The sequence below is a fragment of the Haliotis asinina genome, chromosome 4 (genome assembly GCF_037392515.1).
Source record: "Haliotis asinina isolate JCU_RB_2024 chromosome 4, JCU_Hal_asi_v2, whole genome shotgun sequence".
NCBI classification, from domain to species: Eukaryota; Metazoa; Mollusca; class Gastropoda; order Lepetellida; family Haliotidae; genus Haliotis; species Haliotis asinina.
In genome coordinates, this window is record NC_090283.1 from 63,671,906 (window position 1) to 63,699,294 (window position 27,389).

The 27,389-nt window shown below is 40.9% G+C and overlaps 2 protein-coding genes across 2 annotated transcripts; one reads left to right on the top strand and one right to left on the bottom strand.

Annotated features, from left to right (window-relative positions):
• Positions 1-120: 120 nt before the first annotated feature.
• Positions 121-27,389, bottom strand: LOC137281088 (uncharacterized). The gene is given in 10 exon segments (XM_067812224.1): positions 121-413; positions 1,341-1,488; positions 3,250-3,435; positions 5,257-5,538; positions 10,842-11,019; positions 12,126-12,363; positions 13,966-14,216; positions 15,905-16,071; positions 18,301-18,521; positions 27,275-27,389. Coding segments are annotated over 10 exon segments (2,031 nt in total). The 5' UTR covers positions 27,342-27,389.
• On the top strand, positions 8,335-9,774 carry LOC137282099 (uncharacterized). The gene has a single exon (XM_067813831.1). It carries the CDS (start codon positions 8,335-8,337, stop codon positions 9,772-9,774), a length of 1,440 nt encoding a protein of 479 aa, XP_067669932.1.

The following is a 27,389-nucleotide window of genomic DNA, read 5'->3' on the forward strand; positions in this document are numbered from 1 at the left end:
AGCTTGGACGGCATGTTGTAATGACATATGTTGTAGGTGACTTAACTTCATGTTCAGTTTACTGAGGAGGCCTGATGGATGACAAGCTGAATCACAAAGAGTCACAATCATCAACAGTCACTACCTGTAACCTGAGTCCAGTGACACTTACGTGTTGTAACGGCTATATCCAACTCCGAATAAACACCACACTGTAAGTATCCACGATGAACCTTCTTCTGTCTGTCCTGAAGCACTGGCTGGACAGCTGGGCTTCTCCTCTTCTTCTTCCTCCTCCCCGGTGTATTCCCAATTCCCACACCGGGGGAAGTGTTTAGGGGGTCGGGGTATCTGGTTCAGCTCCCCCACCTGTATGATTAGACCCATCCCTATTGAGACGTGGAAGTCGATGTGACAGTGCATCAGCCAGAAACCTGAATAACAACAGTACAGAATGACCAAAGACTCAACCACACTCCGATATAATACTAATGGGTGTATATTTAAAGTGCTAAATACTCCAGACACTAAGCGTCTCCTTCAAGCGATTGCACAGCACATACTTACCCCTGATAACCAAAAACTACCTGTGAGGTGCTAGAAGGTTATAATCACATGACTTTTCCCAACGGGTATCCATCTTCTGCTGGGTGAACAGAGGCAAGTTTGAACAAACTCACTTGCTTAAAGTTTGACCACACGTATCACATGTGCTTCGTTGAGGGGCAGGACTGATGTCTTAGAAACCCTAAGGGAAACACTCTCTCAAACTGCCGAACACGGTCAAAGATCCAAGAACTCTCCGCGCGAATCATTGCTTAACGTCAACTGATTTGTGACCTGAACCTGACCTGCATGGGACCACACGCTACCACATGGTGCATCAGTATAATCAGCTTGTAAAATATTGAGTACGCACCTGAAAACTTGACGATGAACCTTGCTTTTTCAGAGAAAAACCCCGATTTATCTGCTGTTTCTATTTTGCAAGTTCGAAAATCTCCAATCCATCTTATGGTCTTGGATCACCTACCCGGATTATCTCCAATCATTCTTATGATTATGGATAATCTATTCGTATTATCTTCAATCATTTTACCACTTACCCGGATTATTGCCATGGACCACCTTCCGGGATTATCTCCAATCATTCCATGCTCAAGGGCCAGCTACCAGGATTATATGTAAAGGCTCTTATGATCGTAGATCACCTACCCGGATTATCTCCAATAATTCTTATGATTATGGATAATCTATTCGTATTATTTTCAATCATTCTACCACCTACGCGGATTACTCTATGCTCAAGGACCAGCTACCCGTATTTTCTCCAGTCGTTCTTATGATCGTGTATCACCTACCTGGATTATCTGCATGGAACCTAATGACTGTGTAGCCTCCGTCAGGAACCGTGACTGTGTCTTTAGCTATCGGTGTTTCTAGATTCCTTTCAATCAGGCCATCAGCATCCATCTGTTTGATCTCATCGAGTGAGGTAGATTCGTTGACCTGGAGAGAACAAACATCAAAATCACATCGTGAAGAATAACAGTATGAGACCTTTAAGTGTAACCATTTTGTTAGTCCTCTTTACTGAAAACTACCCAAAGTTCGCAATTCACCCTTTCTGGTGTAAACAAAACCAGCTCATCTATTTGGACTGTTTGCCTGGTGTTCGACACCCGTAGCAATTGCGAGTATTATGAAGGATGTCTGTTAATATTTTTTCTGGACCAGCCAATCAAGTGATCGATGTTACGAGCAACGATCAAGGCATCAGAGATATGACACAGCTTCGGGTCACCATGCCACGATCACGACGCGATCCATTATGTCACCTTAACGTTCAGCAGAGGTCGCTCGGGACATATCCAAATCCTTGAATCACAGTACATGTATTTTGAAAGTGTCATTAACTCCAAGTAAGCCTTAAGTATATTTATAGAGATTAATATACGTTACTATCACGAGGGGGAACTGATAACTATACTGAACAGCAATAGAAATGCAGCTTTTTGCCAACTTTTTAAGCAGGAGACATAAACATGTACCCTTACAGTTACATGAACACTTACAGTTATGTTATTTCACTTTTTTCGAAACTTGCGTTTCTTATGCTGTTCAGTACACAATCACGCAAAGTGTGCCGCTCCACAAACAAACTACAATTTGGATCTTTGGATCATCAAAGCTATGACAACAATGTACATTTAAAGAAAACTACACATACACTCTAAACTCACGCGTGGGTGATTCCACTAAAACTAGTCAATGAAAAATAAAATGTGGTACGCTGTCCTCAATACTCTGGCGCTTGGTCATTGCCATGGAGAAGCCAAGCAAACCTGAAATTCGATCTCCATATATTTCTCCTAAACAGTGTATAAGAAATTCAGTTTGGAAACTAAAAAACATTCTTCCACAACAACGTGCACTAAGGGACGAGGACGGCGTCATTGCAGCTGACGTCTTTGAGAGGGATTCAGAGGCTGGAGTGGTGAGAAAGGACAACACATGGGTGAACAACGTCTCCATTACAGTGAAGGCGACGTTTCGGTGTAGCTTGCAAACAAATGATGGTCAGAGTAAACACTGAGCGGCATATATAAATGTGTTAAAAAGTGTGAATACAGTTCACTGGGAAAGAGGCGAACGATTCGTAATATTCCAATCAATTGCAATCCAGGATGTAAAATTACAAAGTATTGTAAATGAAGCAAGTCCGTTTACGAAGCTGTCATAGACGTAGAATACGATGTACGACAAGGGTTATTTTGTCACCTTCAGTAAACTTTGCTCGCGCTATCCATCATTAGCCTGCATGACCAGGACTTGACGCCTCGATTTGCGTGTACTTTTAGTGGGCTGACTACAATCCAGTGTCAAAACAAAGGCAGCATTTTTTGTGGTTCTCATCGCACGACCGACCCTACTAATTGTTTTGCCGACCCCCTAAAAACGTTTTTTCATTCCGACACGACCGACTCGAACCTAAATCTCGTCATCTAATATATATTTTATCTGAAATGTTTTAATCTGTCGATGCCACAAGTCCAAAATACACGATGAATTGTTATAAGAATGACAATAAGAGTGAATCAAACTTATTCAGATAATTTTGGATTTATAATAATACCCACTTCAGAATTTTCTGGCTACTTGAAACACATGAACTAATGTTGCCATTATCTTCAGAAACGGCGTCCAAATAGACTTAAGAAACATCAGTCTAACGGCTATAGTAGGTATCAGTTCAAATGTATGACTCACCCTGTCCATAGCAACAACCCGGAAGTGGTGGCCATGTAGATGAATTGGGTGGTTGGCGTTGAAGGTGACGCCCTCGTCGATGAGCACCATCTCCACCGTGTCGTCCAGGTCCACCTTGATGAGGTGGATACACTCACAGTACTCGTGGCTGCAGTTCCTGGTGTTATGGGGGCCGCAGAACATGTCCTAGGGAGACAAAGATTTTGAACTGTCTTGTCTGCAGTACCTTGTGTACTGGAAACACTCTTGTCAATTTCCCGCTTGGAGTCAGTAGGTATTAAGAGCATAACATGTTATACTGACTATTACAGACTAACTAAACATGCAGCCTCCATTAATTCAACTATAGACACGCTTTAAGTACAGGTCAAGTTGCCATTTACTTTTTCGTTAGGTATTGTGAATAATAATATATTATTGTAATTACTATGCGCTACTGTAAAATGCAACAAAAATGAAATAAATAAATAAATAAATAATATTAAAGGGATGTTATAGATCTTCTATAAATACCAATCTTGTATATTTGTAGTACAGGGACATTCAGACGTTTGTTTTCTGCGGGGATATAAGATGTTTACGTTGTCTCGGAATTTGAACAGATGCAATGCACTTTGTAAATGACGTACAATTTAACATTCACCATTCGGGAAGAATGCTTGAATCAGTGCACAATTTACATATTTCAACCAGAAGTCGCCTAAACTTTTTCCAGGAGAAAACACGTATTAATCCGTAATTTCTCCTACGGTTAGCTGTATTCAAATGCATGTTTGGTTGAGCTACTAACTACAAATGTCTGTTCCTAATGGCGGAAATACATTGACGGGATCCCATAATATAAACAATGATAATGATATATGCTGCTTTTTCTGTGTGTGGAGTGTGGAGGGTCTGAACACATTGTTCGGCTACTTTGAAAAAAAATGTCTTGAAGGACATTTTGTCTCCAAATGAACAGGATCTCCATGAATGGTGTTTTGAGCTTTCTGTTTGTCAAAAGTGTATACTTTCTTGTGTCATCCAGGTCTCCGTTTTACAAAGCTCTAGCGATACTACTATCGATCGTTAGTCAATGTTAAAGTATAGGTGCGAATGAAACAAGTTATCTTACGAGATCTTACTGATGAACCAGTATTAGACGAACCACGACCTCGCAAATGACCACAGAAATGACCTCAGAAAATGAAGGCCCTCCAGAACATTCGTTGGTTTCACGTTAATTTCAGACTCGCTGTGCGCATGCGCACAGCAAGTAAAAGTATTTACTGGTCAAGTTCCGGTTTGGTCGTATGCTTACCGATAGTGTAAATACACTCAAAACAAAATGATTAAATAATAATCATTTACGAGTGACAACAGTTCATAGCTGACTAAATACATCGATTTGCATATGCTTTTCTGGTATTGATGTCCTATTTTGATTGCAGCTGCATCAGAAATGTGTGTTTTGTTAATTGTGAGAAGGGGATGTGCGGGAAGAACGGTGGTGCTGAGATGTGTTTATACAAGAACTTATTGACATAAATCAAGCTATTTATTTCACTACTCCCGGTATTTTGTACATACAGGCATGAAAATAGTTGTAATAGACATTAAACTACTAGTATGTATTTGGTTTGTTTTTTCGTTTTCTTTAGAGTGTGTTTACACTATCGGTAAACGTACGACCAAAGCGGAACTTGACCAGCGAGTCTGAAATTAATGTTAAACCAACGAATTCCATTTGAAAAATGGGTTATTGCCTACAATTTGACAAATTCAATTTCCTCGGGCGGATCGTGTCTGTTAAGCAGAGGCGCCATTGAGTTCACGCCACGGTCAGCGTGTATTGCGCGTGCTTAATCCCCGATTTACCTGATGTACCTGTAGCTACTAAGTGTATTCGTCTACATTCCCTGCCCCGCCTACTTGTCACAAACGCGTTTACTGCGCAGGCTCATCTTATATGTCAAGCAGCAGGCTTGCGATAGCTTTGTGAATTTGGGCCCCATGTCGGGAACTCACCTTGGGTATATCAGCATATTGTGACAATGGTGGGGATGGAGGTTGAACATTACTGATGTGATTTAACTGTGGCAAATACAGCCTTTTATCCAGGTTAACGGCAGCCAAAGGGTAGAAATCTTCATGGTGGAAAACATAGTTGTCTATCGAGTAGAAGTCCATTGCAACGTAAAACTTCTTATCGGGCACCTGCTTGAAGTGGGGCGGATCTGCCAGCGTGGTGTTCAACCAGGCCACGGGGGTCAGGTCCGGTGTGCCCTTCTTGTTCCAGGGGTTCAACAGCTGAAGCATTAATAAATAAAGAGAATCAAGAGCAGCATGTGATCAGACTGGATGTTGACGCACTAGATGAACGGGCGCATAATATGGAGAGTTATCTAGAGGAGTTAGATTATAGGATAGAAGACCAGGAACAGCGTAGCAGACGAAACAACCTAGTTCTGTATAATGTACCTGAGGGTGAGGACCGAGAGACTTACACTGACAGTAAGCAGAAAGTGCTGGACATTCTTAATAAGGCCAGGGAAGGTACTGATCTTCCACCCTTAGTCTCCAGGGATATTGAGAGGGCCCACAGATTGTCTGGTAAAAGGGGGGACAAGCCAAGGCCTATTATAGTGAGAATGTGCAATTGGGAGGACAAATGGCGGTCGGTCAAGCTGAGAAGTGAATTGAAAAGTCAAGGAGTGGGGATCGCTAACGACTTGACCACATTCCAACGTCAGGAGCTACAGCGACGGCGTACAGAGAACCCCAACATGCGTTACTACTTTAAAGGTAACAAGCTGATGGAAGTTCCCTTGAACAACACGGCTCACTCGAACAGGGCTACACGACCACGTTCACGCACACGTAACAACGCTTGGCGTGGAAGTAACCAGGGACTCAGCCGGAGACCCAGGTCTGACTCACGTCACGCGGACATGGACGACACCCACTAGGGGTGTGGCCAGGGCCTTGAGTCTCATAAGGAACATTTTACGGCGCATCGGAAACACTCATATGTACAGCCAATTCCTAACATACACATTACTACTACAAATGCCCATGATAACCCGACAGACTCAGTGACTTTTTTGTTTTGGAACATTGGTGGAATTATACACAAATTAGGTGACACCGATTTTATTGACTATGTTAAATCATTTGATGTAATTGGCCTGAGTGAAACTTGGAGTAGTGATGTAGAATTACAGAATATCTTCCCTGATCATGATGTGATAGTGAAAACAGCAGACAAATTATCTACTAGTGGGAGACTATCCGGTGGAATGGTAGTGTTAATACGTCGTCAGTTATAAGAAATGGATAAAGCTAACAGATAATGCTATCTTCATATTATTTGATCGAGTTCTATTTGGTTTAGACAGAGACATTCTATACTCATGTGTTTACATTCAACCGGAGAGCTCGACCTGGTATGATAAACTATCACCAAACTGTAAAAACGGAGTGCTTCTGTATCAAGAGTCCTTATTAGATATCATTTCTGGTTTACCCGATGTTTATATCCTCAGTGGCGGAGATTTTAATGCCCGAACTAGTACAAACCCAGATTTTGTAGAAGATGACCTTCTAGATTATACAGAAAACCAAAATGCATCACAGTGGGACTTTTTAACAGACTATTTTAATTTGAAACGTTTTTCCGCCGACAGAACTTTAAACAACTTTGGTAAATCCTTACTAGATCTTTGTTCTATCATGAATATTCATATTATGAATGGGCGCTGTGGTGGTGATACAGAAGTTGGAGACTTTACTTTTATAGGTAACAACGGGGCAAGTGTAATAGATTACATAATATCATCGTCTGTATTATTTGACCATGTTTGTGACTTTAGCATACAGTCACGTACTGAATCAGATCACCTACCTGTTACCTTATCAGTAAAAGCACAACATGTTAGATCTTTAGATAACACTAAAAGAAATTCAAATAAGGCCTATAGGTTTTATTGGCAACAGGATAAAGTTGAAGTATTTCGAGAAAATTTATTGTCTGAAAACATTCAGTTATTGTTTGACAAGTCAGTCGATTCTGCTTTTACAAATATAGACGATAGCATTAGATATGTCACAGACGCACTGTGTTCCGCAGCGGAAGATATGAAACGTAAAGTTGGTATGATACGTAGAATATCAAACAAATGGTATGATGTAACTTGCGAAAAATTGAAAAGAAAACGGTGTAAATTACTAAACAAGTTTAGAAAGGTAAAAGACAAGGAAACGTTTGAAGATTATTGTCAAGTAAGAAATGAATATAATGCAGTTTGTAAACAAAAAAAGCTTGATTATTATAAGAACAAAAAAGCGGATATAGAAAATAATATAGCAGATTCAAAAAAGTTCTGGAATAAACTTAAGTCTTTGAAGAATCCTACCATATCAAACAACAGTATTGACAAGAATGACTGGCATCAGCATTTTAGTGGCCTCTTCAATTTCAGAACTGATCAACAGAAAGGAGTAAATGATAAGGTAGAAACATTAAACGCTTCTGAAACCTCTGACTCTAGTTTTGAAATAACAAAGGATATGTTGGATTCTCCGATCAGTAAAGAAGAAATACTTGATGGTATCAATAACTTAAAATGTAATAAATCGCCTGGGGTTGATGCTGTTTTGCCTGAGATGATTAAGAGCTCAGCAGATATAATAGCGCCCTACCTGGAACTGTTGTTCAATATCATTCTTGAAAGCGGAACGTATCCATCCAGTTGGTCCATCGGTATTATCGTTGCAATTCATAAACAAGGCAGTGTTGACAATCCAAACAACTATAGAGGAATCACACTTTTAAGCATTTTTAGTAAAGTTTTCACTTTTATCATAAATAAAAGACTAGTGACGTGGGGGGAAGCAATGAATAAAATCAGTGAGTCTCAGGCTGGATTTAGACATGGGTATACGACCATAGACAATATGTTTATCTTACATAGTATTATACAACGTTATCTTAATTTCAAGGGTGGTAAATTATATGCTCTTTTTGTTGATTTTGAAAAAGCGTTTGACTCTGTCGACAGGAAGAAACTTTGGGATACATTCAGTACTCATGGACTTAGCCCGAAAATGAAAAATCTGTTGCACAATATCTATGAAAATGTAAAAGCTTGCGTCAGAAATAATAATGAATTGTCAGATACATTTAACCTAGAGCTTGGAGTGAGGCAAGGTTGTATACTTAGCCCATTCTTATTTTCGTTTTTCATTAATGAACTAGCAACTCAAATTGAAATGAATTGTGAAAATGGAATCCAATTGCATCCAGATATTGTACACGTATTTCTGCTGCTTTTTGCAGATGACATTGTCCTATTCTCGAGCACTGTGGCAGGTTTACAAAAACTAATAATGGAACTAGAGACATATTGTGATGAGTACAAGTTAAAGGTTAACAGGAATAAAACTAAAGTAGTAGTTTTCAAAAGGGGAGGGCGCCTAGCGAAAAATGAGAAATGGCAGTACAGGGGCATAGAACTAGAAACCACCAATTCGTATAAATACTTGGGAATATTTTTTAGTCACTGTCTCTCATGGCTAACACATGCTAAATACGCAAGTCTGCAAGCTCAGAAGGTCATGATAGGTCTCTATAAGCAACTGAATGTATTTGGAGATTTAAATATAAGTTCGTACTTCAAGATATTTGATGCAAAAATTTACCCTATAATATCATACGGAGCTGAAATTTGGGGGTTAAGTCATCTACCAGATATTGAACGGGTGCAATTACAAGCTTGCAAGAAATTTCTTGGTGTTAAACACAATACAACGAATTTAATGGTTTACGGAGAATGTGGTAGATATCCAATGTCGCTATTTACGAGTATAAAGGTAATTAAATATTGGTTAAAATTATTGAATATGCCCCCGTATCGTTTACCCAAAAAATGCTACAATATGTTGGTACTATTTGATAGAAACGGCCACACTAACTGGGTTACTGCAATTAGAAAATTTCTATTCTCAAAAGGCTTTGGATATGTCTGGAACAATCAATATGTCGATTTTAAGAACTTGTTTATTTCAGAATTAACGAGAAGACTAAAAGATATGTATTTGCAAGAATGGTTTGAAAACATGTCTCTTTCGAGCAAATGTCTTTACTATAGAATGATTAAATATAATTTAGACCAGGAAATGTATCTGTCAGTTATTAATGTCAAAAAGTTTAGAACGGCGTTAAGTAGATTTAGATGTTCCTCGCACAATTTATATATTGAGAGTGGAAGATTTAGAGCGATTGATAGAGAGAATAGGATTTGTAAACTTTGTGACCAGTGTGCCATTGAAGATGAATATCATTTTCTTTTAATATGCCCGGTGTATACTCGATTGAGAAATCTTTATATCAACAAATACTACAGTGTGCATGCAAACCAACACAAATTTGTTGCGCTATTGAGTAATAGAAACAAAATTATACTTCAAAACCCGGCAATGTTTGTGTATTATGCAATGAAATTCAGAGCTGAATATATGTTAGAACATAATATTAGTTACATGTAGGTACGCATTTGTCATAACTAATTACATAACATGTGATGCGCTGAATAAGATATGCTATGGCATGTTGTATCTGTATGCTGTACTTACAATGATTTTTATCTAAAGTTTTGAAGTTGATTGCTTGTACTATAGGCCTGTGGCCTTTCAGTATATTTGAATAAAGTTAATACGTCTTCAGAATCACAGCTTGAAAACATATATACCGCAGTATTCCAGCTATATGGCTCCGGTCTGTAAATAACAGAGTCTGGACCAGACAATCCAATGATGAAGAGCATTATCATCGACCTGCGTAACGGTGAACCGATGACACGTGTCAACCACGTCAGGGAGCCTGACCAGTCGATCCCCAAAGTCAGCACTTATGACCAGTATGTGTCAATGAAGGCCAATATGTCAACCCGGACCTTCACGGGCCAAGAACGTATATGTCATGAAGTAGAACTGAACAAATTACGTCATAAAGACCTTTTAAGGGGGTGGGGTGTGTGTGTGTCGGGAGGGGGGCAGGGGGATATGTTTTTACGTCACATTTAGCAATGTGCCATCAATTTCATTGCGGAAGAAATTGTACTCATGTGGAAATTCGAATCCGGACCTTAGGCGAGACAAGCAAACCAATGACCAGCATACTATCTGATCGCCCGATATCAGACCTATCCGATCTAGATTTGTTGTCTCTTCAGCTGACAAATTTTGACGTGCTGCGCACTTAATCACATTCGTTTCATGCCGGGTAGAAGAATGTGCCCTCACAAGGTTTTGCATCTGTTTCACAGACATTCGAAAACATTTCGGGCATTTAGAAACATTGCAAGAGGTATACTTCAGAAATATAAAAGTCATTAAAGGTATTTTTGGATGCCGCTGATGTAGAAGCTTCTCAGTGCATCAAAGAATCGGATACGTTTTGCACCATAACCAGAGACTGATATTATGAACACCGATCAGCGTCATCGAGTACGATGTCACGTATTAACAAGCCACAAAGTCTGACCATCCAATTCACAAATCGCTCCTGATCATACTATTCTGTTTCCTGTGACGCACATCGCCTCAGTTCTTACCTTGCCTTCTCTCCGACCACTCTCATAGTCTGTGGGTTGACTAGGCTCCGTCTCCGTGGCGTTCTCATACCGCAAGATGGCGACTTGTTTTGCAAACTTGTTATTACAGTCTGCCAAACCTCGACTCCGAATCCAGTAGTTGCCGACATCCTTGTCAGCGTCCAGTATGAAGTCGAACCTAACAACACAGACTGGTTGAAAGACCAGTGTTTCTGATACAAAGCTTTAAACATTTAGGATTCTGCTGTCTTGTTTTATGTCATTTCAAACAAACTTCCGGTGACATAGAAACACCCACAGGGTAGACTGGGTTGGGAAACACCAAATCATGGGCAAATGACTGGACTCGGAAATACCGAAGTTTTACACACAGGGAAATAACTGGACTCGGATATAACTAGTCTTTACTCATGGGCAAATAAGTGGGTTGGGACATAGCGAATCCTTGCGAAAAGCTGGGCGGAAAACAGCGGACCTTTACACAATATCTTTTTACACACTTTTGATGGTGGAAATAACTGAAACTAACAAAAAAAACCGTATTCGATGGTACTGTATTTGACACGGCATCATGATCATAACTTCTCGAGAACGCAACAAGAATCAATATCAAAACGTCGCACTCTCGAAACAAACGACATTGTTATCCATCACATGACGTCATATTATTTGGCTTAGGTTGTCAGTGACAGCTGCATAACACAATTTCAGAGGAACTGTGCGAATGTTGATTTCCAAATTCTGGAGTGCTGCTGTTGGACGTGAAGGTTCATACAAAGTGTCTGATGGGCGTTGGTATTCAGCTCACCTTTATTCGCAATAGCTAGTCGCTGATACTCTGCCCTGTCAAGTATGCAAGTATGGAATAAATATTCCATATCAAGTCCCACCATAGTAGGGGATGTTGGATTTACACGATTGAGAAAACAATTGATGAAGAGAAATTAAGAGAAAATGTGACCATTTATTCCATTCCTTTGGAAATGTTTCATCTGGATTATATTACTTTTTCTCATTTGCGCTGGCACTGGCGAGTGGTATGCTTGCAAAATAGAATGTCTCCTACTTTTTAATGGTATAATTATTTACTATTGGAGGTCGGGTAGCCTTGTCTTCATAGCATTCGCTCGTCACACCGAAGGTCAGGGTTCGATTCCCCACATGGGTACAATGTGTGAAGCCCATTTCTAATGTAATTCGCCGTGATATTGCTGGAATATTGCTGAATTCACGCTGTCACTAATCGTTTACTGCGGCACTGACACTTCATCACAACCTCGATACCTCTCTCCAGCGAAGATATTGAATGAGCTGACAACGACAGGTTCGTGAGGCACGCCATCGGTAGCGATCATGATGATGTCATGGTGGTCGACGGAGACCTGGATGGGGCAGTTGAGGATACCGTTGCTGATGACCCGGAAGCGGTACTTCTTGTCCTTCTTGACGTGGAACACGGAATATGGTGTGTAGATGGTCTCGTTGCTCTCCGATGCCCGGAACTCACGGAACGCCCCGCGGCCTGGAAACAAACACATCCATATGGATCAAATAACAGTTCTTCTGCGTTATCTCTGTGCATCCCTTACATTTAAAAATACTTTAAAGGAATTTGTCGTAAAGCGCAGCACAAAACGGACAAAATATAGCTCAAAAGTATTGAAGACTTGTATCTCGAAATATTGTTTTATAACGCCAATCAAAATATGTCTATGTGCAGAGTGTAGAGTGGGGATTAGGCGACAAGGGTAACCTAAGCAACTTCGGAGTTGCAGTTGTCCAGATTTTCCAACAGATTCTGAAGCTTAGCAATGTCTAATCAGGAGTTTAAGCATGGTTTGGGTGATTTACGTCGCACTAAGAGACGTTTCTGCTATGTGGCAACAGCGGCCTTTGTAATTAATCGAGTCTCCACTAGTGACTTATATCATGAGTATCAGTTTACGAAATTGTGATACGATACCGATTTTGTTAGTCGCCTCTTTCGACAAGTCATGAGTTACTGAAGAATAATTCTATCAGGGACCCTCGCAAGGCAAGTTTTTTACTTATACTGACAACACCTTTCCCTCCTTTACAACTTAGGTGGGTAAGGTGTCCGAGATATTCCTTAAGTGGTTCATCTTCCTCCCACACCAAACTTGTCGTAAGAGGTGACCAACGGAATTATGTAGTAGGCGGTGGTGTATCCGAGTAGTAAAAGCTTTCGCACATCAGGCTGATAACCTTGTTTCGCTTCCGTAAATGAGTACAATGTGTGAAGCCTATTTCTGGTGTCCCCTGCCGTGATATGGCTGGAATATTGTTAGAAGCAGCGTAAACCTTAGTCACTCACTCAGATTCGGTGACTTGCTTGTCATGTCATAGTGTTTCAAATGCATAGATCGATGTTCACTATGTCAGCTAACGGGATCCTGTGTTCAGATTCGCTTAGGGTGGTGGGGTAGTACCATCGTTACACGCCGAGAACGTGTCATGGGTTCGATTCCCTTAACGGGTACAATATGTGAATCCCATGTCTGGCGACCCTGCTGTGATATTGCTGGAATATTGCTAAAGGTAGCGGAAAACCTCACTCACTCATTCACTCACTCAGAGTCGCGGAATTCGTTGTATTGTCGTCATATTCCAATTGCGTAGATAAATGGTCATGATGTCAATCACTGGATTTTCCGACCCAGACTCCGTTATTAACAGACTGTCTTCATACAACTGGACTATCGTGAATGTGGCGTTACGCCATAAACAAACCAAACAAACTGCGCGCTAACGAGGAATATGAGGTCAGAAACGGTACCTCGTTAGGATGAGAGAGCCTCAATAAACTCAGTGCGCCAAGTGGCAGCAGGAGTTGTATACTCCCCAGGGAGTTGAGATTGAGCATGCACTAGTGCGTGGATATGTGCGCTATATATATATATCCTATATGATATCATATATAATGCGGGATTCGGGATTGGGGATTTGAATCCCGAATCTGAAAAGAATATTCAGATATCCCGAATCCGTTCCTAACTTCATGTTCCTGAGCTAGCGTGCCTTTACAATATTAATCCTTAAAGTTAAAACCGTAACACTATGATTCAGGCTTAAAGATTAATAACTAATCAAGATAACACGTCACCGTTGATGAGCATAGACGCCGGTTTGTTGTCGTAGCCGGCGTGATGGTGGCCGGCGAACCTGTTGATGGTCAGTTCCACAAGCCAGTCGTGTACAATCATGGCGTGCTCAGGAAGGTCATGGTCGTACAGGTGGGAGGACGGGTCACGTGACGGAGGTTCCCGGATGATCAGCGCCCCGAACAGACCGTCAGATCGATGAACCCCAGCATGACCATGCCAGAAATGAGTGCCACGGTTACCTGCCTTGAACCTTCAGTTGCAAGAAGATGAACGTTTACAATTATGACTGACCTGTGGATGAATGGCAAATACATGCAACAGCAAGAACAACATCAAAACAGCAATGATTATAAGAAAACACGTTCCCCTTTCTTACATTTCTGTCAGCTAGCATGCATTCAGCAGTAACAGAGCATCCGTCAAAAGCAGTAGAACATGTATATGTATGAAAGTAAAGGAACACTTGTACTTTCAGGTGTTCCCTTATTTGTTTCCATGAGTGCATAACAACCTTTATTATCCACGTGCTGAATAAAAATACATCCAGGCACAAGGCCTGAGATGGGTCCAAATTTTGGGAATCCGGGCTCCCAAGCCCATATTACCCTAACTTTCCCGGATACCCGTCAATTCCTGACATCAAAATTGTAAGAAACAGGCAATATATTCTTCCGCTGCAATTTCGAGTTTTCCAGTTTTTCAGTATTTTAACAATGTATTGTATTTAAAAACATGTGACTGCACAATTATGTGTAGATCTTCAAGGACAATATTTATACAACGTTTTAATCATGAAAGAATAGCATATTATATTGTTTGTGATATGTTAGTCACATGCTCATAACGAGCGCGGTGTAGTGAGACGGGTACCGGGTCAAAGTCATTGCCCACCCGTCCCAGGTATCCGGGTTACCCGTCCCTGTTCTGAAAAACCGTGACGTTTGTGTTCATGTATTTCATCGGATAGCCATATCAAGTCCATAGCTCGTATCTAACTGTATCCTGTTATTACCAGTTCATCCCTGATTTGTTTGTCATTGGCCATCTTAGCTGCATTCTCTTGCATCGAAATGCACATAGCAGTAAAGAACATTTGGTTACTCTATTAAACCGGTTTCGGTTCGTCCTTGCAAGATCAAAACGAAAGAATTTGCTGTGGTATCGACCGGATACACGGGTAATATTCTACATATGATATATGACGCTAGTTTATACTATGCTTTAACTTGGAATGAGGTGCCGCTACACACAGGGACATGGTTGATCTTAACACGTGACTGCAACATCATGAAGTTCCTAGTTACACTGGTCTGCTGTAGTCTATTCAACTCATTCAGCTGGGTATACACATATTTGTCAGTATTATTTGACACATCACTCCACTTGCAACATTATACTCGTTTTAATCCTTGCAAACACGCAGTGCTCTTTCGTACAGCGAGCTCTGACAAACGGAAAAATAGAAATCGTAGAAATCTCAAAACGAGGTTCGGCTGAAACGTTTGGTGATCTGGTACGACCTTGATATTATACCAATCCCATTTTACGTTACAAATGTTCATGGAGCAAACGCCCACCTCCCCTCCCCTAAACAGAATTGTGAATTGTGACGTCTTAGTTCATGCTGTCTTGCTGCCTACACCTCGCCATAAATTATAGAAAGACGATTTTCTAAGAGTTTAAATTTCACAATTCCTTTGCATATACAATTTTCTTATGAAACATGGAATTGAAATTTTGTGTAACAATAAGTTTTTTTTGTGTCTCTCTTCACTTTCACACGAGGAAATGCGCATCGGCTGAAAAGTAGGTCATTGTCTGAATTGGGGACTCATGTTTCGGTTTGGTAACAACGGTCTACTGAGGAGCTTGGAGCCATCGCACAGTACAAGACAGGAATCAGTCCAAACGCCTCTTGACTAGAACAATACCACGCACCTGTACTGGAACGTGGAGTGGGCTGTGATCGGACACTGGGTGACCATGCTGACACCATCGTGATGTTGATAACCCTTCTGGAAGACGCCATGCCAGTGGATGGTGACACCCTCGGCACCCTCCATCTTGTTGTGCACGTTAACAACGATCATGTCGTTCTGGCAAACCTTGAGGAATTGAAACGGTGAATAGACACAACAGAGTGTAACGTTGCATAACTGAATATAAACATTTAACCAAAGGTTATTGTCTGTGTGAGGATTGTTATCACATTTCATATGCTACGAATAGATCACCAAATTAAGGTCCTTTTTGAATAGTATTTCAGTGACCTCATCACCGCGTGTTAGTTGAAGCCCAAACTGAAGTAGATACATAAACATAAAGTAGACAAAGTAAATGATAGACTCGCCAGAAATGAATGTCAGTGATAACCTCAAATATGAACCAAAGTACCTGAACGTAACGCCGAATGATGTATGGCAACATACAAGCATCACAGGTGACTGTTATATGTGACAGTATGACAATGAAGCTGTCCCGCTGAAAAGACGTCACCCCTTTAAATGCCGTCACCTAATGTCTAATGTCCGATTCATATACGACACGCATGTATGTACATGTACGTATTTATGCATGTACTTCTGGAATAGCTGGGATCAAACCCCGGACTGCGACGTAATGCGGGATCACGCTCTCTACTACACCACCGACCGGTTATATGAAAAGGTGAACGAAGGTATATCTCTTTGATCTGAAGTTGCAGTTGAAATATCCATATCGGAGCTCTGAAGGCTATTTATTACCAATGAAAAAAATGCATCTGAGTTTTCTCGTTTTTAATGCTGTTTTCAACGAGAGTTTATGTTGATTGTACATGCTGAAAACTCCAAAAAGCTAACAAACCGAATGTGGAATGCATTGTGCGTGACACACACAGCATTCATTTAAATGTATGCATACAGAAAGCGTGTTTTTACGCTGACGCTTAAATGTAAATCTAAGTGTCCCGCTGATGGTGACTCTGATCACACTAAAGCAAACGTACATGCATCGATACTGCACATGTCAGTCATATAATGCAGGTGGAGTAGTTTGACAAGTACACTTGGAGATCGGAGTCAGTAACACATGCTTGTCATGCGAGGCGACTGACGTGATCGGGTGGTCAGGCTGACTTGGTTGACACGTCATTGGCTCCGAGTTGGGTAGATCGATGCTCATGATTTTGATTAAAGGATTGTCTGATTCAGACTCGATTATTTACAGACCGCTGCCATGTAGCTGGCATTCAACAACGATTATATTGCAACATGAAACGTTCGTCATGTTGCCTACCCAGCATTGCAACTTAAAAAAAACGTTAACAACTACGTGATCGACAGGTGCAAGATGACTGTCAAAATTAATGGTCTTCAGTGATTCATCGAGATGTCAAGATCAACAATGACACCCAGTAGTATACAAAATGGGGGTAAGGGACCGCAGAGGTGTAGAAGGGCCTAGGAGCCTCCAAATAGCCAGCTAGCACGACAAGCCGAACCGCAACAAGGATATCGGAACACTATTCGGCACACTCCGTTGCCCAACTACGGCTGTCAGCTACGACATGGAAACAGCAGCCCCTCAGTGCAACGAATACAGAAAAGCCGCAGACGTTCAGGTAGGAATCTACGCGTGCAAAAGTTTGACGTAGCCAAATACGAAGGGAAGAACAGACTGTTGCCTACTCACACCATATGTTAGGGGCTGGTGCCTTGTGTACTGCATTCCATACGCTGGATTTAAGAATGATGATCAAGTGAAATGGAGGTGCATTCATAATATGTCTGTCTTTGAAAAGTTTGTTATGACTTACACTATCCAAATTGAAAGTTCAGATGCCCTTAGATTTTCAAAGAGTATATTTACACAGTACCCCCAAACCACTTGGTTACCAGGGATATTGTTTGGCTGCATTTGGACATGCATCCATCAGTAGGAAAAACACAAAACAAAAAAAAAACAAAAAAAAACAAGAAAAAAACTATGGATAGGTACTTACTTGATTGCCGTATTCTTTTACGCCACACTCAGCAATGTTCCAGCTATATGGTGGAGGTCTGTAAATAACCGAGTCTGGACCAGACAATCCAGTGATTAACCTTTAGGATACGATGACATGTGCAAACCAAAGCGATTGGTCTTACCAACCCGTGATTGTCGTAAGTGGCGGTTAGCGGGATCAGGCCATTGTTTCCAAGTAGCGTAGTTAGATGCTCTTGCTGATGATCATTGGATTGTCTGACCAACACTTGATTATTTACGAAACGCCCCCATATAGCTAGAATATTGCTGAATGAGACGTTAAACAACATTCAACATGAAATATGATTTATTCGCCCCTTACATCTTACCTGTATAGCAGGTCCTGGCAGCATCCTGTTTGTTGTGATGATCCCTCTCCCGACGCCGTCAGCAGCGACACAGTGTGGCCGGTAGCAGTCTGTGATGTTGTACGGACAGTCGTAACAGGCCTTGGTCAAGACGAAGTAGTATTCCACTGTGAAGTTGTAGACGCAGGTCATAGGTGTCGCTCCCTCCTCACACTCACGAGTACAAGGGTGGTTGACATAATCTGAAATATACACAATTATTATTAAGAATTAAATGTTTTGAGACAAGAAGGAGACAACCATATGGGCACACATTGTGCTTCATCTTTTTCCTAAGCTGTTTCTGCTCTTAATTTAGTGCGCATGAAATCGGTTTTTTTGACGAATCATTGACGGAAATCAAGTCCTAGGCTCTGCTGTATTTTGCGTTTTGTGAGGTGCGACCCAAAAGTAATCGGCCTAACTAGATGTCCAATGTTTGAAAAGCTCTTATAGTACTTTTTAGGAATCATTGGCAAAGCCATTTCCAAACTTTTACATATCCTCTATAAAAAAGTAGGGGAGCCTGAACTTTGGTAGTAAGAAAATCCATTGAGAAACGTTACAATGACATTCAACTTGTGTATGCAGCATCGTTTCACGTTATCAAGACATGCAAACACAAAGCATGTGAAACACGTGCACAACGTGGGAGCCTCCTCCTATAGTATTGGATGACTCCCCGTCATAATCCACAGTGATGTATTTGGATTGCTTGATTTAGATTTAGACGGTAGGTATTCTTTTCAAGGACGCCCCTTATTTTAATCTTTCAAAAGCATTGTGTCTAAACATTTAAGCCGACACTGTTCACAATATATACAGAGCTGACTCTTGTGTTACCATTCGGTATTTAATTTGAAAGCTTGGAATCAGGTATGAGTGAGTGAAAACACTAGAATAAGTTATGTCCATAGTGGGTGAGAGTTTAGTTTTACATCGCAGTTTTCCAGCTATATGGCGGCGGTCTGTAAATATTCGAGTCGGGACCAGACAATCCAGTGATCAACAGCATGGGAAACGATGACATGTGTCAACCAAGTCAGCGAGCGGGACCACCCGATCCCGTTAGTCGCCTCTTACAAGCATGGCCGACTAATCTGGATCTTCATTGGCTTATATTGAAGGACACTGTCAGACAGTTTGTACGTGTGCTGCGTACGTGGATAGGATTTTCCCAGCTTGTAAAGCGTCACATCACAATGGCAGAACGTTAGGGGAATCCTGTACGGTCGAAACCGCATTCAGCAAAATTCTATCTATATAGGGGCGTTCCCTAAGTGACCGAATATGGGTCAGACAATCCAGTGATTAACAGCAAGAGCATCTACGCTATTGGGATACAATGGTGTAAGCCCGTTGGTCGCCTCTTACGACAATCATGGGTTGATATTGACCAACATATGTCATATTTGGGATTTCACTTTCTTAGTAATACTTAGACTTTCAATACAAAGTCAGCCGCCTAGCCTGCTCAGCCACCGCGACTTCCACAAGCTAGACGGCTGACTTTGTGTGCTGGCGATTAGGTGCCTGACTCTGAGGGTCCGGGTTCGAATCCCGGATGGGACTCAACCGAAAAAGGTACTAGAATTTGTACTTCACTAAGAAAGTGAAATCTAATCTAGTGAAATCAGCACTATTGCTGAGTGAGGCGTTAAACAACCAATTATCCACCCAACCAATCATACCTACCCTGTCTAAACATTATCCAAATTAATACACCATATATACTCTGTCTAAATAGTATACAAAATAAACACCCATACATACTCTGTTTAAATGTTATCCAAATATTCACTTCATATCTACACTCTCTAAATATGATCTATCTGTAACCAAAGCAACTGCTATCAGTTTTCATTCCAGCTGTAAATACGTCTCATTCATACAATCTGTTTACAAACTCTCCAAATACCATCCACTTACACAACACTTTGTCTGAACACCATCCGCAGACCCACTCCGCCGACACACTATCTAAATACTGTCCGTTCACTATCAATATAACAAGTGTCAAAATGCCGTTCATTTATACAACCCAATACCTTTCAGTCAGAATAGGCTGAGGAACCATCCATTTATACAGTCCACCAAGAAACTAAATACGATTTAACCATGTTCGGCTGTTACATATACTCATATTGACAAATAAGGGAACACATGAAAATACAAGTGTTCCTTTATTCATTTTGAGAATTTCACTCACAGTGCAATACACACCTTGTGAAAAAAACTGGGAAAGAATAAAAGTCCACTTGTACATTCATGTGTTGTCTTATTTGTTTCTATGAGTATATTCATATTTGACCATGATCTTGTTGACAATTCATATCTATGCCGTCCCTAATATTTATTCCTACTTACAAAATGAGGAGGGTCTCAGGTATACTATGAAGTGTTGCGTTATTTTAGTTTCTGAGTATTGGCATCCAGTGTGAGGGCATAAGTACGGTTGTTAAACGCGGGGACGTGACTGGTATAGACACTGGTTCATTGTTATTCTTCAAACGTGAGGCACATCGAGATGTCCTTGAGTTTATATTACAAAGGCAACAAGGGTATGTTACAAGTACAACATAGCCCGGTCCTAATATGAAGAGTAAACAAATGTGGTTGGAAGGAACATCCTTGTCGCAGACAACATATGATGTGTGTGTAGTCATATAGCAAAATGTTTGCTATAATGTTTGTTGCTATGGAGATAGTACTCAAGACACTTTAAGTTTTGTTGTGACAATATTATAGAAAAGCTGCATGCAAACACAAATTTCCCTACATAATTGGGTTAACATGTTTCATGGTAACATGTTTCTGAAAATGCGTACATGTTCTTACGTTTTACCAATGTTTCTGTAATATTTCTCGTATTATTAATATATTGAGTGACTGAGCGAGTGAGTGAGTGAGTGAACTAGTGAGTAAGTGGGGGAGTGAGTGAGTGAGTATGGTTGTGCAATACTGCAGTAGTATCATATAAGGGGCACCTCAAATAGGTTTCTCACACTGTGTGTGGACAATGGAACTCGGGTTGTGAGTATTACCACTAGGCTACCCACTGCTCATCATATAGGTACAACATGTGTTCTAGTTGTTCCGTCAACACCAGTATTAATCATCATCGTCATACTATAAATCAGCAGGTAAGAGTTTGATACCTTCATCCACTAACGGGTATTTTCAAAGCGTTACATCAGTTTAACTCACCATATAGTCAGGATGTTATGAAAAATACCCTGGCCGTACTCGCAGCCATAGGTTCGTTTTCATCTCGATTCGAATGGTTCTAGTCTCGTATCAGAACACATGAAGACCACACATGGTGACGACCGTTGGAGTCACCTTCTTTAGGTTATCTGCCCCTGCATATATCAGTGGCTGGGATGTGACACAGGGGACGCTGCTGGGTGGCCGTTAGGAGGGAGATGCTGTGGTTGAAGTATTTTTTCAAATCAGAAAAGCTGGTTCCCGGATCTCTTTCAGCTTGAGACAAACCTATGTTGCGATATAAGAGGTCCAGATTAAAATTTCTCCTAACCCAAGTAGGGCACGTATCTATCGTTAACGAAAAAGCCCGGACTTGCACACGATTTTGGCTTAAAAGGTTGAGCAAGGCCTCAGTACTATCTTAATAATTATGAAGCTTTGCATCCTATCGGGCTTACACCAAAAATGGTTGCTTCGCGCCTAAAATCAGATTGAATTTATGGCTATAAACTGATATATTAATAACAGTATTTTCTAACACAATCGAGCATGGCATTAGGTGTGTCCTTATCGACCTTACAGAAGTGATTATATAATATTCAACACAATACACGTCATTGCCAGCTTAACTTCACTGGTAAATATTGAAGACAGTTTTCCTGTCACAATGAGCGGACATCCAACTATTTAAACCTCCTTGAAGCGAAATACCCAATCCCTCTTCCAATTTGTTATGTAAAGCATCAATGAGGAGCCACACGTTCACATGAAATGCAGGAAGTGTTCTAAAGAACACGCCCTGTGATAGAACATACATTGTAACCAATGGCCAGTTGGCGACCGAGAGATGCCAGTTTTAATAAAGAACTGCTGGAGAAAGTGTGATATGTCCACAATCTATCTTCGTAGCGCGCTTAGATAAAGGTATAAACGTACCTGGTCAAACCAGTTAATTAGTTTTCGTTTATGGTGGCTAACAACTTGATATTTTATAAGGTAATCTGTTTCGCATAAAGAAGCGTGTACACCATAACGCCCCTTCTGTCAGGGATTAATGTGAAGAAGGGACAGTTCATTCTTAAACAGTGTTTGAAAGCGAACTGACGTCAAAAGTACTTTCAACGTTTTTAAACAAAACGGACACAGCACAATCTAAAGAAATGACCCAACCAAAATAACCTTGCTAATTTTGTGGATTCCTTCCATTGGCTTACTACCGCATTAAGCACTATAACTGGGCTTGTACACATTTGGGAAATCGAACCCAGGTTTTCGGCGTGACCATCGAACGCTGTAACCACTGGCCTACCCCAGTGATTCATAAATACATGCTTATCATTACCACAATGAACTACTCTTTTGTTACCTATTTTTTATGACCATAGACACATATTTGCTGCGTACATGTCGGTGAGTATACGGTGTATCTTTCATGTTATATTTCAGTCGAAGTTTCTTCAATTCAATACATAACTTGGATTCACAGTTACAAATGGTACTACCCTCACAACGTTGGTGTCCTCAGAGCACGAGTGGGATACGTGGTAATGTTAACTACTAAGACGGTGCTGACAGACCAGTCATGCTTAGAGCCCTGAACCGCGGATACTAGCGACCAAGGGACGAAACTATGGACGTCGACGATACTTCAGACAATTCATACCGATACTAGTAAGTGAGTGAGTTTAGTTTTACGCCGCACTCAGCAATATTTCAGCTATATGGCGGCGGTCTGTAAATAATTGAGTCTGGACCAGACAATCCATTGATCAACAACATGAGCATCGATCTGCGCAACTGGGAACCGATGACAAGTGTCAACCAAGTCAGCAACCCTGGCCACCCGACCCCGTTAGTCTCCTCTTACGACAAGCATAGTCGCCTTTTATGGCAAGCATGGGTTGCTGAAGGCCTGTTTTACCCCGGGACCTTCACGGGATTAAAGGAATCTGCATGCCTGCAAGATGTCTTACATACTTCTGATTGACATAGTTCTTCCAGGTCGTCATCATGTATTGGCGTGCACGACCTCAGTGGGTGTACGATGAGTTGAGTCAGTTGAGGTCGAGCTCGGTCGTGTTATCTTCCCTTTGTGCGTGATTACACACTCTGTTTAGATGTGTGTATGTGAGATGTGTGTTCATACCTCTGAGAGTAAATTTTGAAACTGACACTGAATTACAAATGAAAATCATAGATAACAGTTTGATGTGCCAAGCCGCCATTGTGGACCACTAGACTCTATGTTAATATATGGATGAAAAATGTGTAAGTAGGTGGCTGAGTTTAGTTTTCACCGGTTCCAGCAATATATCAGCAATATCAGCTGGGGACACCAGAAATGATCTTTACACACTGTACCCATGTGGGGAATCGAACCCAGATTTTCGACTTGGTGGGCGAACGCTTTAACCGCTAGGCCACCTGACGAGCCTCGAATAAAAAACGAGTTCTATTGTCAGTTTACACAATGGGCTATCTCTGATGAATAAGTGTTTAAGTTGCGCAGGGATATTGCTATTAAAGGTATCACATACGTCTCATTTGGGTTTGTGGTCACATTGATAATATTCCAGCCATGTTACTTAGAAAGGAAGGCGAGACAGTGTGCACTGGAATCGAATCAATGTTCTAAAAATATAACTTCCTCCATTGACCTATATTCAAGTCATAGGCTGAATATAAGGCCTGAAATGCGTTTAAGATATACAGTACCTTTGACGAGTAAGACCACGGTTGCTGAATGAATATTCATCAGACGATAGTTTTGTTACAGGTGCGCTGTCAGAATGTTTCCTTTGGCTAAAGGTTCAAGGTCAGCCCAACTGATCTTTTTTCATACCATATGGCCATAACTGACACCAGTAATGTGACGCTCTTTGAAACATCGCTCCTTCGACTCACATTAATATGTTTAACACGTCATGCAACTGATCCTCTCTATTCATACAACTCGAAAAATACACACTTAGTGTAGGACAAACATGTCCTTGTTTGAGGCATGTTTCTAAATGCTGTATAAAAACAGATACTGCACGGTAGACATGCTCTTCTAAATAAGTAGGGGATACACAGAAACAACCTGTAGTTGGTAACCTTGTCAAATAAGTTTTTAGGGAATGTTCCCATTTTGCCTGTATCCTATTTCGCCTACATCTTTTCTCTAGTAGTAGTTGTAGGATGTATTGAATAGGGAACCTATGACAACCAACAGTAAAGCGAGATTCCAACGTCTTCAAAGTGAGTGAGTTAAGATTTATAGTTACACTGGCAAACTATTTCAGCAATTTCGTGCCATAAAAAGTTGTACACTGGTAATAGTTGGAATAAAATTACAAAAACCTGTCAACGAAGGACATTAAAATAATTACATCACATACAAACGTAAAACCAGTAATCAAATCTAAAACATTTTAATACAGATGACAACGCAATATTTAAGCAAGATAAATATCAAAACTAACTTCAGGGGTTTAAGGACTTAAATGGGAAAATATTCCGTGGAAAGGCGTGGTTGTGGATTGAGTAGGACAACATGGCGATCTGTTAGGAGGGCCCGGGCGGATTGAGGTGTACTAACGTGAAAACGATTTGTAATCTTCCGAGCTGCAGCTGAATGATACTTGTATGATGAACGTTTGCACCAATCTGAGCAGCTTGAACCACATTCTGTAGAGATCAAGTTGATTCTATACTACTGACCTGAGCCTCCTTTAACAAAGCACTTTAAAGGTGAACGTAAGTCACTAAGGCAGCCTTAGTGCAGTGCTAAGGAATGCGAGTTAAGGCTAAGGCTGCTTCGGGAATTGAGCCCCTGGTGCGCCTTGGGAAAATCCCAGCCAGGCAAATTGTCACATGGAAAAAATTCTTTGGACAAAATCCCACACCAAAATCACTAACAAAGGACAAAATTCCCATGGTACTGCGACCCTTTCCCCAACAGTCCAGTGAGCTGATTATCATGTTTTCATGGCAGGGCCAGTGAGATAAGTTGATTAACATGTTTTCGTAATATAGGGTGGTCTGATAAATTGTATAATAGTGCTTGTGATGATGACAGTTCTGTTCAGTGTTCCAACGTTCCTCGGGTCCATGAATATATCGTTGACAATGGATAATCCGGCTCTTGTTACATCTCAAGTCATCCAGAGTCATATGTAGAAGTCATGAAATTGATAATCCTGAGACCCATCAACCCTGATGAAATACGACCACATCCAACTTCGAGGTGTACCCATAGTCTTCAACCTCGATGTCTGGAATATCCATGTTGTGACCGTGAACAATCACCAGCGTACCTGCATTCCTTCTGAAGTTTGGAAACCCACTTTCAAGCAATTAATCGGCCAAAATAAATTTACTTATGAGAATATAGATATATATTTCAAAATATGTTCTATGCCATATACATTTTCATACTGTTGGGGTATTGTCCGCAGTGTATAGATATATTGTTCTGTGGGATGTTTCAGAGTGGGTTTTTTGTGCTACCAACTCGTCAATAGCAACTCAACTCAGCTGTGCATAACGATAAAAAGGGTGTATCTGACATGAGGCATGTATTCAGTGTCTTTGAAAGTCTTTATTGACACATGCAGTAAGTGTAGGGCTAAATACATGTCAGACTATATACTAACTGTGTGTGGATTCATTGAGGGCCTCGGTTGAACCACTTAAAAATGAAAGTTGTACACAATGCCATGTTTTTCCTTTACAAACTTAACAAAATACTTTTTTTTCATGCTACGAGGCGATTTATTAATACGCCATACACTATTTGCAGATATATTGCTCGACGAACTTGCAACAGGTCATTGGCGAAAAAATATGTCAAACTTATCAACGAGGGATGTTGCCATGTTTTAAAACATACACATAGTGTCCTGACTATGAGAAATGCATTCACAGGTACATCAGAGCATATCGCCATAACACACAGACTAGTTACCTTTCTCTAACTTTTACTCCTACTGGATGACTGTAGGAAATACCAGTAATTTCGAAAGCCTGTTGCAAAACACTCACCGAATAGTGTGCGTTCAAACACGTGACAAATGACAGCATCCAAGGAAGACGAAAACACTCGCCGACTTGATTGTTTCTCCAACTGAATCAAATGCTACCATTTCAGAAAACGTTGCTAACACTCGCCCAGTAGTTCCTGTTCTGACGCATGACAGATGTCAGCATTCTAGAAAATAAGTTGCCAAACACCCCCGACTAGTTTGTGTTATGGAGTATGGCAAACGTCAGCATTCCAAAAAAACTATTGGTAAACATTCGCCCAAGAGTTCCTGTTATGAAAAAAATGTCAGCTTTCCAGAAAACCTGTTGCTAAACATTCACCAAATAATTCGTTTTACGGAAACTTGGCAAGAGTCAGCATTCTCGAAAAAGCTATTGCCAAACACTCCCCGATAGTATGTGATATGAAACAAGACAAATGCCAGCATTCCAGAAAACCTGTTGGTAAGCATTCACCAAATAAGTCGCGTTATGGAACATGGCAGGTGTCAACATTCTAGAAAACCTGCTGCTAAACCCACACCAAGTAATTCGTGTTATGGAACATATCCAATGTAAGCATTCCAGAAAACCTGTTGCTAAACACCCACCCGATAGTTTGCGTTCCGAAACGTGACAGATGTCAGCATTATAGAAAAGAAGTTGCTAAGGTCTCACCAAAGAGTTCGTGTTCTGAAGCAAGACGATTGCAAGCACTTTGGAAAATAAATTGGTACACACTCACCAGATAGTTCGTGTTCTCCAACAGTGACGCAAATACAAGCAAGTACCACAAACAGTATCCCAATCATGTTGGCACCAGGATGGATGTGACAGATCCACGGAGTTTCAGAGGCACC

What these genes read in the sequence shown, in the direction of transcription:
- LOC137282099 (XM_067813831.1), top strand. Translation starts at nt 8,335, where the DNA reads ATGAAAAATCTGTTGCACAATATCTATGAAAATGTAAAAGCTTGCGTC.